We start from the raw sequence: 13,172 nt of genomic DNA on the forward strand, positions 1-13,172 counted from the left end.
GACTGTTCTTCCAAAGGTCCTGAGTGCAATTCCCAGCAACCACATGGTGGCTCACAACCATCTGTAATGGGATTCGATGCCCTCTTCTGGTATGTCTGAAGACAGTTGCAGTATACTAATGTAAATAAAGTAAGTAAATTAAAAAAAAAAAAACCAGCAAAAGATACAAATTCTTTTTTTTTTTTTAAGATTGATTTATTTATTATATGTAAGTACACTGTAGCTGTTTCCAGATACTCTAGAAGAGGGCATCAGATTTCCTTAGGGATGGTTGTGAGCCACCATGTGGTTGCTGGGACCCAAACTCGGGACCTTCGGAAGAGCAGTTGGTGCTCCCAACCACTGAGCCATCTCGCTGGCCCCTGAATTCTTTATTGTACAATGTATTCTATTTATTAACTGTTACTTATTACATACATATATATATATATGTACATATATATATATATACATACATACATTTGCTGTTGCTGCTGTTTTGTTCAGACAGGGTTTCTCTGTGTAGACTTGTCTGTCCTAGAACTCACTCTGTAGATCAGGCTGGTCATGAACTGATCTATCTGCCCACTTCTGCCTCCAGAGTGTTGGGATTAAAGGCATGCACCACCAGCATCCAATGTACACATCTATTTTACATAAGCAAAGATGATTTCTCTGTGACATTCTTTAATTCTAGCAGAGAAGCAGAGGCATGTGGATCTCTGTAAGTTTAAGGCTACCCTGGTCTATATAGAAAGTTCCAGGACGGCCAAAGCTATATAGAAAGACCCTATCTCAAAACAAAGGAACAAGTATTTATCAGTTTTCATAAAACTGGCATGTCAGAGTACAATCACTATTACCTCCATCGCTTTATCCTGGCCAACTTCATTTTTTCAACAGTGGACACAAGGGACACTGCATGCTAATTAATTATTAGTAGTGAAATACATTTTCAGAAATAGGCATTATGGAGTAAATGTACTAAAATAAATTTAAAGTAATAGAGTCACATGTTACAGGATCTTTGGTGATGCTGTTAACCCCAAGATGTGTTGTTTCCTAAAAAACAAACAAACAAACAAACAAAAACTAAAAAAACTAAACTTTATAGTTGTGGTGTAGCTCAGCCCTTACCATGCATACATATGCGTACACACACCTTTAATCCCTCTGGCTGGAGCACAGCATACAGATACGCCCTTACTTAGTATACATCTTTAATCCCAAATAATGAAGGTAAAGTTAGTTTATAGAAGGAAGCACCCATGTTTGAAAGTGATGTCTGATTGAGCAGCAGACAAACTGACAAATCAGAGAAAGACTTGACAGAATAGAATATGCCCAACTAATGAGAGAGAGAGGAAAGGAAGCTACTGAAGGGGCAGTGCAGAGAGAGAAAAGAAAAGATGTAGTTTTACCAGGAGAGTTTTACAGAGACAGACTGAAGAAAGAAAAGCTAAACACAGGTAAAGACAGAAGGAGCCAGAAAATGAGAACATATTGGCAAAGTTAGTACGAGGTCAAGCAGAGTAATTCAGAAGCGAGAGAAGCCAGACTGAATAGTCAGCATGGTGAGATGTTTGAGCCAAAAAGCTGACTAGAGTTCAGAAAGAGCTAGAAAGGGTGAGTTTATGAGTTTATTCAGCAGTAGGTCTCAGAGGCTAAAAACATTCTAGATCTCGGTAAGATTGTACAGAGTCTAGAAGCTTCCAGGATTAAGCCTTAGTTAGCAGATGGAGGCACCAAGCCTTGGAGAAGACAGTTACATCAGGCAAATAAGGTATTAGCCACAGCTTATTATGAAAAAGAAAAACACTCCCCAAAGCAGGAATGGGCTGATGAGCTGAGGAAAGGCATAGGCTCAAAGGCATATTCTCAAACAATTGTTTCTGGGAGGAGTACATGTGAGACAGGGTCTTATGAAATTTAGGGTGGCCTCAAATTCATAACACAGCTAAGGATTGCCTTAAACATGTGACCTTCCTTCTTGTATTTCAAGTGCTGAGATCACAGTTATGTGTCACCAGTCCTCAGTTCTTAGTAATATTTAAAAAAATAAAAGACCAAGCCGGGCAGTGGTGGTGCATGTCTTTAATCCCAGCACTTGGGAGGCAGAGGCAGGTGGATTTCTGAGTCAGGTGGATTTCTGAGTTCCAGCCAGCCTGGTCCACATAGTGAGTTCCAGGACAGCCAGGGCTATACAGAGAAACCCTGTCTCAAAAAACAAAAAACCAAAAAAAAAAAAAAAAGCCTATAGTAAAGGAAAGGATGGATATAGCCTAGTTCTAAAACAACATCCCATGCCGCCTTCTGGCCTCCACGGGCAACGGCACACATGTTACAGACAGACAGACACACACAGAGACAGAGAAAGGAAAGAGACCTTAAGAAAAAAAGAAGAAATGACCAAAGCACCCCAGTTGTTGAAGAAAATTCTGTACTCTACCTTGCTTGTTGGTTTTCTTGCTTAAACTGATGAGGAGACTTTCCCTTCAGAAGCCCCGTCAGTGAGTTTAGACGAGTATGCATTAGCATTATCTTCTCTTTCAGCTGGGAGAGACATAGATTGGAGACATCTTATACTCACCCCTTGATTTGCTGCTTATATTGTTACTAGACTTAAAATAAAAATAAGTCTAGCTGAGCAGTGGTGGCTCACGCCTTTAATCCCAGCACTTGGGAGGCAGAGGCAGGCGGATTTCTGAGTTCCAGGCCAGCCTGGTCCACAAAGTGAGTTCCAGGACAGCCAGGGCTACACAGGGAAACCCTGTCTCAAAAAACCAAAAATAAATAAATAAATAAATAAATCTACGAACAAAACAAAACACACTTAAAAATTGCCTATAGTTCGGGAGGCAGAGGTAGGCAGATTTCTGAGTTCGAGGCCAGCCTGGTCTACAAAGTGAGTTCCAGGACAGCCAGGGCTACACAGAGAAACCCTGTCTCAAACAAACAAACAAACAAACAAACAAACAAACAAACCAAAAAAAACAAAAAACAACAAAAAATTTGCCTATAGTAAAGGAAAGGATTGATATAGCCTAGTTCTAGAACAACCTGGTCTACATAGTTAATATGAGGTGAGTCACAATTACAAAGTAAAAATCCTGTCTCCAAAAGGAAAACCCCAAATGAAAATGTGTGTATATAAGTAACCACACTGGGCTGGTGAGATGGCTCAGCAGGTAAGAGCTCTGACTACTCTTCCTAAGGTCCTGAGTTCAAATCCCAGCACCACATGGTGGCTTACAACCACCCGTAATGAGATCTGATGCCCTCTTCTGGTGTGTCTGAAGACAGCTATAATATACTTGTTTATAATAATAAATCTTTGGAGCCGGGCGTGGTGGCGCACGCCTTTAATCCCAGCACTCGGGAGGCAGAGGCAGGCGGGATTTCTGAGTTCGAGGCCAGCCTGGTCTACAAAGTGAGTTCCAGGACAGCCAGGGCTATACAGAGAAACCCTGCCTCAAAAAACAAAACAAAAAACCCAAAAAAACAAATTAAATAAATAAATAAATCTTTGGGCCAGAACGAGCCGGGCCGACCAGAACAAGTGGAGTTGACCAGAGTGAACAAAGGTCCTAAATTCAATTCCCAACAACCAGATGAATGCTCACAGCCATCTGTACAGCTACAGTGTGTACCCATATACATAAATAAATAAATCTTTAAAATAAAAAAGTAAACACACAACCAAATTTACCTCTGCAATCTTTTCTGGTAAAGGTACATTATGAAAATCCATTTCAGATGTATTTACTATGGCATTTGTTTTTAACAGATAGCTAGAGAGAAAACATAAAGAGAAAATATTAGTACTATTACCAATAGAACAAACTGAACAAAACCTTCCTTATGGCTTGAAGCAGCTTACTGGGGGAGGGGACGGGAGGGGACACACGATTCAATTAAAACCACAAACTGCCTGAACCTTTCCCATTCTCATGGACAAAACTATCTCAGGAAAAACTAAAGACAAATCCAGAATCAGATGAATAACCACAACTGGTAAAAAATTTACAATAGGCCAGGCATAATGGTGCATGCCTTGATCCCATCACTTTGAAGGCAATAGCAGGTAGACCTCTGTGAATTTAAGGCTAGCCAGAACTAGATTGTGAGTTCCAGGTCAGCCAGGGATAGAGAGACCCTGTCTCAAAACAAAACAAAACAAAAAAAAATTAGGAAAAAAATAAGATGATGCTTTTTAATGCTTGCATTTTTGTTTCTTTTTAAATATAATTCTAAATAACAATAACTTCAGGGAAAAAAGAAGCCAGGCACCATGGTTTATGCCTTTAATTCATCAAAGTTCTCTAGAGAAACAGAATTTGTATAATGAAGCTGGGTGTGGTGGTGCACACCTTTAATCCCAGCACTTGGGAGGCAGAGGCAGGCGGATTTCTGAGTTCGAGGCCAGCCTGGGCTACAGAGTGAGTTCCAGGACAGCCAGGGCTATACAGAGAAACCCTGTCTCGAAAAAAAAAAAAAAATCATGAAAAGAAAGAAAGTAGAAATTTACAATATGTTACTGAAGTATAATGGTGTCCTGTGGGAAATTGCATGAATAATTGGGAAAGCTAATTGTTCACTGAATGGTCTCATAGTTACAGGTGACTTCCCTTATAAATGTTCTGGCTCCCATAAATCACTACAAACATCTGAGTACATTAAAATATATTAGTATCTGTATGTTTGTTTATTTTTCAAAACAGCATTTCCCTTTGTAACACTGGCTGTCTGGAACTCACCCGTAGACCAGGCTGGTCGAGTACTAGGATTAAAGGTATGCGCCACCATGTCTGGCTAAGTAATCTTAACTTGTCAGCCATTTCTCTGATCTTTCAGTTTCTTGTAATAAAATAACTTAAGTTAAATGTTTAGTTAGAAGATTGTTTCAGCCCCCAATGGAGGAGCTAGAGAAAGTACCCAAGGAGCTAAAGGGGTCGGAAACCCTATAGGTGGAACAACAATATGAACTAACCAGTAACAACCCGCCCCACCCCAGCTGCATATGTAGCAGAAGATGGCCTATTCGGCCATCATTGGGAAGAGAGGCCCCTTGGTCTTGCAAACTTTATATGCCTCAGTATGGGGGAATGCCAGGGCCAAGAAGTGGGAGTGGGTGGGTAGAGTGGGGGTGGGGAGGGTCTGGGGGACTTTTGGGATAGCATTTGAAATGTAAATGAAGAAAATACCTAATTAAAAAATAAATTAAAAAAATAATAAAACAATTAAAAAAAAAAAGAAGATTGTTTCAGGATATTAGATCACACTGTGAACACAGAAACTGTATACTGGAAAAACCTGTGGTGTGGCTCAGCCCTAGCACACACTTTTAATCTGAGAGCTGTTTATTGTAAGAAAGATTGAATAAAGTAACCTTGGGTCAAGAGGTGCAACAAGCAGCCAGTTGACAGGAACTGAACATAGGAAAATCCCACAGAGACAGAGAGGGGTCAGGAGGATAGATAGAACAGGGGCAGTGGCACACACCGTTAGTCCTAGCACTCCAGAAACAGGCAGGTCTCTGTGAGTTCAAGGCCAGCCTGGTCTAAAAAGCAAGTCCAAGCAACCAGGGCTATTACACAGAGAAACCCTGTCTTGAAAAAAAAAAAAAACCAGCAAAACAAACAAACAAAAAAAATTTTTTTGAGAGAAAGCATCCTGAGCACTAGCTAGCTTTTGTTAGGTATTTTGTCTCGCCATGAGCCGAGTAACCAACACAGGCCTCATTTCAAACTCCTGGAGCAGAAAATCTGATTGGCTTAATTGGAATATATATATGTATATATATATACACACACACACACACACACATACATATATATATATATATATATATATATATATATATATGCCTCTGAGTTATCTATGATGACACTATTTTCAAAAGCATACCTTCCAGAATTTTCCTTAGTGAAAGAACACTCTTAAATTAGTCCATATTAAGACACAGTATAATAAGCCATCTAAAGTAATCACAATATTTATTTTAAGATTATGTTTTGTCCTTATTGCAGATATATATGTATGTATGTATGTATGTATGTGTATGTATGTGTATATATGTGTGTGTGTGTGTGTGTGTGTGTGTGTGTGTGTGTGTGTGTGTGTGTGTATAAAGTAGTGCCTAGCCTTTTGCATCTTCTTTGGTTATAAACACCTGGACTTTCCTAGAATCTTTTAAAAACCTTATTTAATAAGTAATGTCTCTACTCACCACAGCATTTTATCACTAGAAAGGCAGAAATGGCCTCTCAAGGCAGCCATAGCAGCATGGGTAGAATATAAATGGAAACCAACAGGAGTCCCACAGGAATTACAGAATAAAAGGTTGTATGTGCTGGTGGGAAAGGAAAGAAGCAGAATATAAAATAATGAAAAGCTAGAATAAATATAACAATAACTGCCCTCATCAGGTCTAGTGGTAGGATCTACAGTGGCACTAACACTCAGAAGCACTGGCAGGAGGAAGTCATTTGAAGCACCTGGATAGACTTCATCAAGTTCACTGGCTCTCAAGTGGGCCATAGAAGACTCTTGTTTCAAAGAAACAAAAACAAAGAACATAATTTATGACAAAAAAAACCAAAAAACAAACAAAAAAAAAACCCAACAAAAAACCTTCAAAACAAAAACCCCTCAAAACTAAGTTTGGTACTGCCTCTGACCACTTGTGTAGTTCATGGCTCCCTACCTCATAAAGAAATTTACTACTGTCCTTAAGATGTTTGGGTTTTGGGGCTGGTGAGATGGCTCAGCGGGTAAGAGCACCCGACTGCTCTTCCGAAGGTCCGGAGTTCAAATCCCAGCAACCACATGGTGGCTCACAACCACCCGTAACGAGATCTGGCTTCCTCTTCTGGACTGTCGGAAGACAGCTACAGTGTACTTACATATAATAAATAAATAAATAAATCTTTAAAAAAAAAAAAAAAGATGTTTGGTTTTTTTTTTTTTACTTCCTTAGAGGTAGCATCATGTAGCTTGCTGGGACACTGGATCATGAACACTGAAGGACTTAAGGCAGTTCTAATATATAAACAAATACAATTGTTTCACCATTTCCTTATATAGAACAATGTCAATTAAATTTTAACTTGTATTCATTATAATAGTCTGTCAGTCTGGAAGACAACAGGACATAATATCAGGCAGTGGAGTAGAATAAAGATTTTTCTCTACTCTCACTCATTTTCTTGAGTGCTGGGATTAAAGTCACCACCATGCCTGGCCAATGCTTTAAGTACCAATAGATTGTAATCCATAAAGACTTTTTGAAATAATTTACAGTAAGTGTTGTGCCACATACAATATAAACTAATAATCAATTACTGAGTTCAAAGACAGTAAAAAAGGTATTTCAAGACCACAAGGTTACTAGTAAACGTGACCATTTACCTCAGTCAGAATGCACACAAGCAGAGGAACACAGTGAGGAAGTCAGGCCTAGATTCATAGCTTAGCAGGGAATGGTGCCTGCAGCCAAGCTTGGCAACCCAAGTGTGATCCTGGGCCTGAACCCCTCAAAGGTATAGTCTCACCTTCATGTGTGCATCTCGGTATGTGACTACACACAATAAATAAATAAACAAACAAATAAATGTGATAAAACTGTTTTTAGATTATAACTTGGAACAGAAATCTAACTCTATTCTTGCATGCATTTTTCTTGATATAGGCAAACATTGTACTTCTGAGCTATAGCACATCTCCAAATCTGTAATTAAATTTTTGTTTGTTTGGTTTTTCAGACAGGATTTCTTTGTGTAGCCTTAGCTGTCCTGGAACTAGCTCTGTAGACCAGGCTGTCCCTGCATTCACAGAGATCCTCCTGCCTCTGCCTCCCTAGTCCTGGGATTAAAAGTATGTGCTACCACCGCCAGGCTTATAATTAAAACTTTTAATCAGGCTTTTTAAAAAAGAGGTTGGCCAGGCGGTGGTGGCGCATGCCTTTAATCCCAGCACTTGGGAGGCAGAGGCAGGCAGATTTCTGAGTTCAAGTCCAGCCTGGTCTACAAAGTGAGTGCCAAGACAGCCAGGACTATACAGAGAAACCCTGTCTCAAAAACAAAAAAAACAAAAAAAAGAGGTTGGGTGCAGGTTCCCATGCTTGTGATCCCAGCACTTGCAGGCAGAGGCAGAATTGTAAATTCAAGGAAAGACCTTTATTACCAATATCAAAAGTAAAATAATTTGTAACTATATCAAAAATGTCACTTCAGGGCCAGTGAAATGACTCGGTGGGTAAAGGTATTTGCTACCAACCCTGAGAAATTATAACTAATAACTAATAACTAATAACTAATAGTCCTAGTTCTCTCACAGACCTTAAAACCTACATCCAACTTTAACTTTCACCAATGCCATGTTTATATGATTCAAACCGGTAAAGAGTTTACAACTCAAACATACTCTATGGAGAGCGTAAACATGTCACAAGACAAAGTTTCTTTCTTGTTTACAACAGTTACATACTCTTCACTGTCATTAAATCGGGAAATATATAGAGAGCGCCACCTCAGGAATTCTCCACACGTACCTGGACTTGAGAAAACCTTCTATGCCAACCAAAAAGGGCTCTAACAAAACGACGTTGTTTGTGACTTCTGGAAGACAAAACGGTTTTGAGAAGAAATACCTGCCAGCAGATTCATCTGCCCATAAAACTTAACAAAATGGGTGGGGCTCAGCCAAGGGCGCTGGGTTAGCTCAGGCGACGGCCTGGGTTTGAAGCCCAACTCGGGAAAACAAAACAAACCCCTCCCTCCCCTGGGCAGTACTGTCCCCCATTCCTCATCTGCCTCTGGTCTATCTTCCTCACAAACTACCCTCGCCTCACTCACTGGAGAAGGCCAGGGCGCCGAGGGACCGCGACAGGTCCCAGGCGAGGTGCAGGGTGTCGCCGAGCACCGCGTAGCACCGCGCGCAATGAAACACGGCACATCTCTCCGGCTCCAACCACGCAGGCAGCCGCAGGTCGACAGGTGACGCCTTCACCTTAGACTCGGAGGACCCGAGAGGGGAGAACCCTTCCACCACCTGAGTGTCCCACTCCATGGAGGAGGTAAGAGAAAAAGGTGTATCACAAGAGTCACGACGTGACTGGGTCTCCAAGAAGCGAAGACTGCGGCGCGAGAGAGTCGCCATATTTCTTTGAAGCGCGCGCCTCTTTCTCGCACGCTCCAAGTCCCGCCCACCTGTCTCCCTGCGTCTTCATTGGACAATGTTCCTGAAAGACACGCTCTCAATACGCTCAGCGCCAGCATATTGGTATAGTTTGCGGAATAGCGGTCTTCAGCCAATCACGCTACTGGCCCGCATCGGAAACCCCACCCTCGAGGCAGTTCAACCAATGAACTTACAGCAGTCTTAATTTAAACTCCATATATAAGTCGGCTTGTCAACGTCTTGGGTGGCGCCAGTTTTGAGCCGCTCTGTTTTGAGTTGTGTGGCTGTTTTTCTGGGAATCACCGAGATTGCAGAACGCGATGACCGTCCCCTCTGCAGAGGAGCTGGACTCCTTTAAGTACAGCGACCTGCAAAATTTAGCCAAAAGGCTGGGCCTCCGGGCTAACATGAAGGTACCGTGCTGGCTGGCGGTGCGGGCAGTTGGGTGGGCGGGGTAGAAGAGACCAGGGATTTGGGGGACAGGGCGCGAAGTGACTGAGAGGAAACCCCCGAGGGACGTTATTTTGGGAGGAGTAGGTAGGTTTTGTTCACAGTGACTGGAATTTGTTAAACGAAAGAAAAGCCGAGGCTGTTACTCTAGTTGGAGGCTTTTTTTATTATATTTGGAGAACTTATAAAGACTTTTTGTTTTTTGGTTTGGTTTGGTTTTGGTTTTTCAAGACAGGGCTTCTCTGTGTAGCCCTGGCTGTCCTGGAACTCACTCTGTAGACCAGGCTGGCCTCAAACTCGGAAATCCACCTGCCTCTGCCTCCCAAGTGCTGGGATTAAAGGCATGCGCCACCACTGCCCAGCTCTTATAAAGACTTCTTAATGGAAATGCTAATACTTCCTGGTACCAAATGGGAAACGAAGGCCCATAGGACGTAATCAGTGTAATTTCCATGCCAGTTATTAGGCAGTTGAAGAAAAACTACTTTAAACGACTTCTTCTGAAAAACTCTACTTACTGTTCAGTAAACTATGACACTACCTTCACTCTCGTGAACCTTTAATGGGATGCCTGTCCACCGTGATCTAGTATGATTGTCCATACATTAATCACTATTGTGATGGTGGTCTTTTTCAAAACCGATAAGGTCTTTGAATTCTGAGTTTGCAAGGTGTTCAGAGAAAATGTGGGGATTCATTGTGAGATTGGACTTGCTATATTGAAGCTTGCCCACATGTATATACCAGAGATTTGTACAGCAAACTGCTATTTGCACTAAATCTCTAATTAGTTGTCATAAATGTTTTTAAATGGTTTAAATAGAATAATGTGGCCATAGGTACACCTTTTATCTGGCTGAACGGCACTGAAGAGTACTTAGAAATGTTTCTGAGTTTAGTGCTTAATGGCTCCCCAACTTATTGTCTAAAGCTTAGTCCTTCAGGTTTTTGCTATCTTCTCCTCTTCCTCCTCCCCCCCCCTTTTTTTTTAATGAAATAAAGTCTCATTATACTGCCTGGGCTATCCTGGAAAACAGTATATAGCTTTGAGTAGCCTGAAACTTATGCTGAGACTATATATGGGCTTGTACCTCCACCGATGGCCTGACTGTAATTGTTTATCAGACTACACCTGTTGCCTCTGCATCTCAGCTGCTCAGATGAGCACCCTGTCCTACCTCAGTTAAGTAGTTTGGGGTTTGCTTCATAGCCCCTGCTGTGTTCTTTATTTCTAGCTCACTTGGTATTTTATAAACTCTTTTCCCATTAGTCCACTGGGAGCTTCCAACAGAAGGCTTGCCTGCTTTGTTCACCAGTCTCTCTAGCTCCTAGCACAGTGCTCTGCACAATGTAAGAACAGTTAGTTCTTCCATCAATGATTAATGCTGATGAATAACACTTGAGCTTTCAGGCAACTTGAGCTTCATCCCATTTTATTTGACCTGCTAAATGTCTTCATTTGTTTCTATCTCAGACACCTCCCTTCTCATTGTTGCATCCTTGGTGAGATAGTATGTTAAGAAACCATGTCCTAGTCAGGCAGTGAGATAGATGGCTCACGGGATAAAGGTGTTTGATACACAAGCCTGGTATTTTGACCCACATAATGGAAGAAGAGAATTAACTGTACAAAACTGTCCACTGAACTCCACACCTGCACTATGGCACACACACACAAACACACTCACTCACTCACTATAAATAAGAATTTGCATCTATCTGGGCATGGTGGCACCGCCTTTAATACCAGCACTAGCGAGAAAAGGCAGAGATAGGTGGATCTCTGTGATTTTGAAGCCAATTTGGTCTACATAGTGAGTTCCAGAACTACCAGGGTCACAAAGTAAGATACAGTTTGAAACAAAAGAAAGAGAAAGAAAAGAAATTGTGGGCTGGTGAGATGGCTCAGTGGGTAAGAGCACCCGACTGCTCTTCCAAAGGTCCGGAGTTCAAATCCCAGCAACCACATGGTGGCTCACAACCATCCGTAACGAGATCTGACGCCCTCTTCTGGTGTGTCTGAAGACAACAACAGTTACATATAATAAATAAATAAATCTTAAAAAAAAAAAAAAAAAAAAAAAAGAAAAGAAATTGTTTATAATTTTGGTAGGCCTGACATATAATCCCAGCACTGGGGAGGCACATTCAGGAGGACCATGAATTGAAGTCTTGTCAAACAAACAAGACTGGGCATATTGTTCATCTTGTCAATCCTGAACTAAGCCCTAGATTAGGTAGATCTCGGAGTTTGAGGCCAGCCTGGTCCAGTTAGTGAGTTATAGGCCAGTCAACTCTACATAGTGAAACCTGTCTTTAATTAAAAAAAAAAAAAAAGACCTGGATTAATTTGAGAGGAGGCCTTACTTAGGTTAGGTTCATTGTAGTAAATAAGAACCATTTTATTAATAGTTGTCTTCATGCAGAGAAGTCTAGTACAGTTAAGGCGCGTGACTTGGGGCCACACCCCAACAAAACTCCTGTACTTAAAGTACAGAGCACATTTTGTGCTTTGCCCTTTACTTCTGGTAAATGATAAATTGTGTGAGAAGAGCCAAGCTCAGAGGTTGAGCCTATCATAAGTGTGTGGAATCATAGACACACAAGAAACAGGAACTGAGCAGCAATAGGTTTTTACCTCCCTTGTGATGCAGATACAGGCCAGATTAGAGCAGATTAAAAAGTAGACAAAAGCAGGTGCATTAGAAGGCAGATCTCAGGTGGGCTTACTGATCTCACAGTGGAGGGGTCAGCTAGGAGCTGGGATTGCATCCATGTATGGTCAAAAACTGAGCCCCTAGCTGGGCACTTGGTGGATTGCTGGAGACTAGGAGTGATGACATGTTAACCCGAAGTCTTCTCTGCAGACAGCTTGTGGGAAGTAGGACAGGCGGGCTTTTCCAGCTTGTACAGGGCAAGCAAGCAGCTTGTATTTATAGACTTAGAGTTGTGCGTGTATAGCATTTTTTTAAGGCCATGAATTTGAGAAAGAGCAAGGCCAGGTACATGGGTACATGGAGAGAAGTTGGAGGAAAGAGATGGGCTCTTGGAAGATAGGGTGGGGAGGGCATTATGTATGTGTGTGTGTGTGTGTGTGTGTATAAAATGAGATTTATTTATTTATTTTATGTATATGAGTATACTGTAGCTGTGTCTTCAGACACACCAGATCCCATTACAGATGATTGTAAGCCACCATGTGGTTGCTGGGAATTGAACTCAGGACCTCTGGAAAAGCAGTCAGTGCTCTTAACCACTGAGCCATCTCTCCAGCCGCATGTAAATATATTTTAATTAAAAAATTTTTAAACCAGGTTGGGTTGGCACATGCCTTTAATCTTAGCACTCAGGAGGCAGAGGTAGGCAGAGCTAGTTCCAAAACAGAAGGATTACACAAAAACCTATCTTGAAAAGCCAAAAAAAAAAAAAAAAAAAGAAGAAAAGAAAGAAAAGAAAAAAGAAAGAAAAAGAAAAGTTTAAAGTTATTGTATTAGTTTAAAGTTAATTTTACTATTTTATTTTGTGACAGGGTGTCAGTATGTAGCTCTGACTATCTGGAACTC

At 41.2% G+C, this 13,172-nt stretch overlaps 2 protein-coding genes across 4 annotated transcripts in view; one reads left to right on the top strand and one right to left on the bottom strand.

The window, feature by feature from the left end:
- Window positions 1-208: 208 nt before the first annotated feature.
- On the bottom strand, window positions 209-9,182 carry Oip5 (Opa interacting protein 5). The gene is made up of 6 exons (NM_001042653.1): window positions 8,835-9,182; window positions 8,531-8,597; window positions 6,209-6,331; window positions 3,689-3,770; window positions 2,429-2,532; window positions 209-1,041 (listed from the first exon to the last, which is right to left on the bottom strand). The coding sequence occupies exons 1-6, from the start codon at window positions 9,136-9,138 to the stop codon at window positions 996-998; spliced, it is 726 nt and encodes a 241-aa protein (NP_001036118.1). The 5' UTR covers window positions 9,139-9,182; the 3' UTR covers window positions 209-995.
- Window positions 8,975-13,172, top strand: part of Nusap1 (nucleolar and spindle associated protein 1) — a 31,868-nt gene continuing 27,670 nt past the window's right edge. For 2 of the 3 annotated variants that reach the window (NM_133851.3, NM_001042652.1), the window contains exon 1: window positions 8,975-9,572. In NM_133851.3, the coding sequence (NP_598612.1) occupies window positions 9,480-9,572 (93 nt within the window). In that variant the 5' untranslated portion in view covers window positions 8,975-9,479. The remainder of the gene's footprint in view (window positions 9,573-13,172) is intronic. The other variant, XM_030246564.1, reaches the window with a different exon arrangement.

This window comes from Mus musculus, chromosome 2 (assembly GCF_000001635.26).
Source record: "Mus musculus strain C57BL/6J chromosome 2, GRCm38.p6 C57BL/6J".
Classification (NCBI taxonomy): Eukaryota; Metazoa; Chordata; class Mammalia; order Rodentia; family Muridae; genus Mus; species Mus musculus.